The sequence below is a fragment of the Otolemur garnettii genome, unplaced genomic scaffold (genome assembly GCF_000181295.1).
Source record: "Otolemur garnettii isolate 467f Iridium unplaced genomic scaffold, OtoGar3 scaffold00034, whole genome shotgun sequence".
Classification (NCBI taxonomy): Eukaryota; Metazoa; Chordata; class Mammalia; order Primates; family Galagidae; genus Otolemur; species Otolemur garnettii.
Genome location: NW_003852429.1, coordinates 8,030,858 through 8,032,659, shown reverse-complemented (window position 1 = coordinate 8,032,659; position 1,802 = coordinate 8,030,858). Strand labels below are relative to the sequence as shown.

General features: G+C 47.9%; 1 protein-coding gene across 1 annotated transcript in view; it reads left to right on the top strand.

The window, feature by feature from the left end:
* The window catches only part of LOC100948091 (solute carrier family 15 member 1-like), a 57,077-nt gene that overhangs the window by 54,205 nt on the left and 1,070 nt on the right, over nt 1-1,802 (top strand). Inside the window, exons 19-20 of the mRNA XM_023513106.1 lie at nt 196-339; nt 1,286-1,393. Coding sequence (XP_023368874.1) covers nt 196-339; nt 1,286-1,393 — 252 coding nt within the window. The remainder of the gene's footprint in view (nt 1-195; nt 340-1,285; nt 1,394-1,802) is intronic.

The following is a 1,802-nucleotide window of genomic DNA, read 5'->3' as shown; positions in this document are numbered from 1 at the left end:
AAATCCCACAAAGGCCATTCAAACACAAGTATAAAGATCAATGTTGTATATTTACATTGAAAACACACACTTACTTGATAAATCATATCACACAAGCCTAGAAAGTCAAAGTCAAGTTGCCTGTTTAGACACTTTTTATTTTAGACGCCATCTGGACTTTAATTTCTTCTTCCCTCTTTTCTCCTATTGGTGCAGGATGATGGCTGCGCTGAAGTGAAGGCGTTTGAAGACATTCCACCCAACACAGTTAACATGGCTCTGCAGATCCCACAGTATTTTCTCATCACTTGTGGCGAGGTGGTCTTCTCTATCACAGGATTGAAATTTTCATATTCTCAGGTCTCCTGTTGATTGTTTTTACCACCCCTCTCTGCTACACCCCTGCCTTTAGAAAATGCTGGTGTGATTTAATTTAAATTGGGAATAGCTGTCTGTTTATAGCATTAACAAGTTCTAGAAAACATTATGGACTCTCCCGCAAAACGAGGCCCTTGAGACCACCAAGTCTTGTCTTTACTGAGTAAGAGCATTGCTTGCTCAGCTCTGTGAGTGCACATGTGCTGGTGCGTCTGTGTTCCCACAGTCACACACAGAGATTGAGGGGCCTGGGGAGGAGCGGGTGTATTAATGCTGCTCTGAGGGTCACAGGAGTCAGTAATTCTACATTCTGAAACAACCAAATGGCACCGGCTAGGCATAAAAGTGCTCATTTATAGGTCTGAGTTCTCATACAGATTCGTACATTAGAGCTTAGTTTTCAATTATTTTCTCAAAACTACAGTTATGTTGTATCCCACCATACCCAGTCTTTTAATCATTGTAGTAAAGATGGGGACTATGCGTTGGACAATCCCTTTCCACAATGACCTCTCAGTCTAATACGGGGGGACTGTAATACAGGTGGTAAGAGTTTGCAGAGTCGTTTCGGTAGGTGGCAGGAAAGCCACCAGGGGGCAAGCTCACAGCCTGCAGAGAAGCCTTCATTCGGGGCCAGGAACCCACTACGCTGCATGGCTTTGCGTGGAAAAGCTTCTGCACAGACAGAATGAGTTTGTCCATTTGACTAGGGGGACAGCTGTGCAAGGATGTGGAGAGTGAGACCCCCAGGGACCCTTGCATGCTCCTACCTGAGTGTCAGGGTCTCTTGGTACCCAAGTGATGAACCATTGTACCTTTCAACCATGTGCATTTGTAGGGTGGGCTGCTAATGAGATGAACCAGTGGGTTGTGCTCCTGCTCTGTGGCTGAGATCCAGACTGGGATTCTCTGTGCTTTGCTTCCTCAGGCTCCTTCCAACATGAAGTCGGTGCTTCAAGCAGGGTGGCTGCTGACGGTGGCTGTGGGCAACATCATTGTGCTCATCGTGGCCGGGGCAGGCCAGATCAGCCAACAGGTGCGTGGTGGACAGGAGACGCACGTGCCTGTCTCACCTGTTAATCCGTTGTGACGCCCCTCCTAGAACTGTTTACATGGTCCACAAGGCCATTTGGGAAATGGTGGGACAAAACTGGCATGCCAGCCAGATACGGCTGTCACCAAGTAGCCTCCTGGCTGATTCTCCTTGTTTCCACTTGGTGTTCCATAGCTGGCAATTGTCTTGGTGTGTTTTGCTTTGCTATAAAGGAATACCTGAGCCTGGGTAATTTATACAGAAAAGAAACGTATTGGGCTCACAGTTCTGCAGGCTGTACGAGGCACATGGTGCCAGCGTGTGCTTCTGGGAGGGGCCTTGGGATACTTTGATTCCTGGCAGAAGGTGAAGGTGCCACATGGCAGGAGAAGGAGCAAGAGAGCGGGGGAGG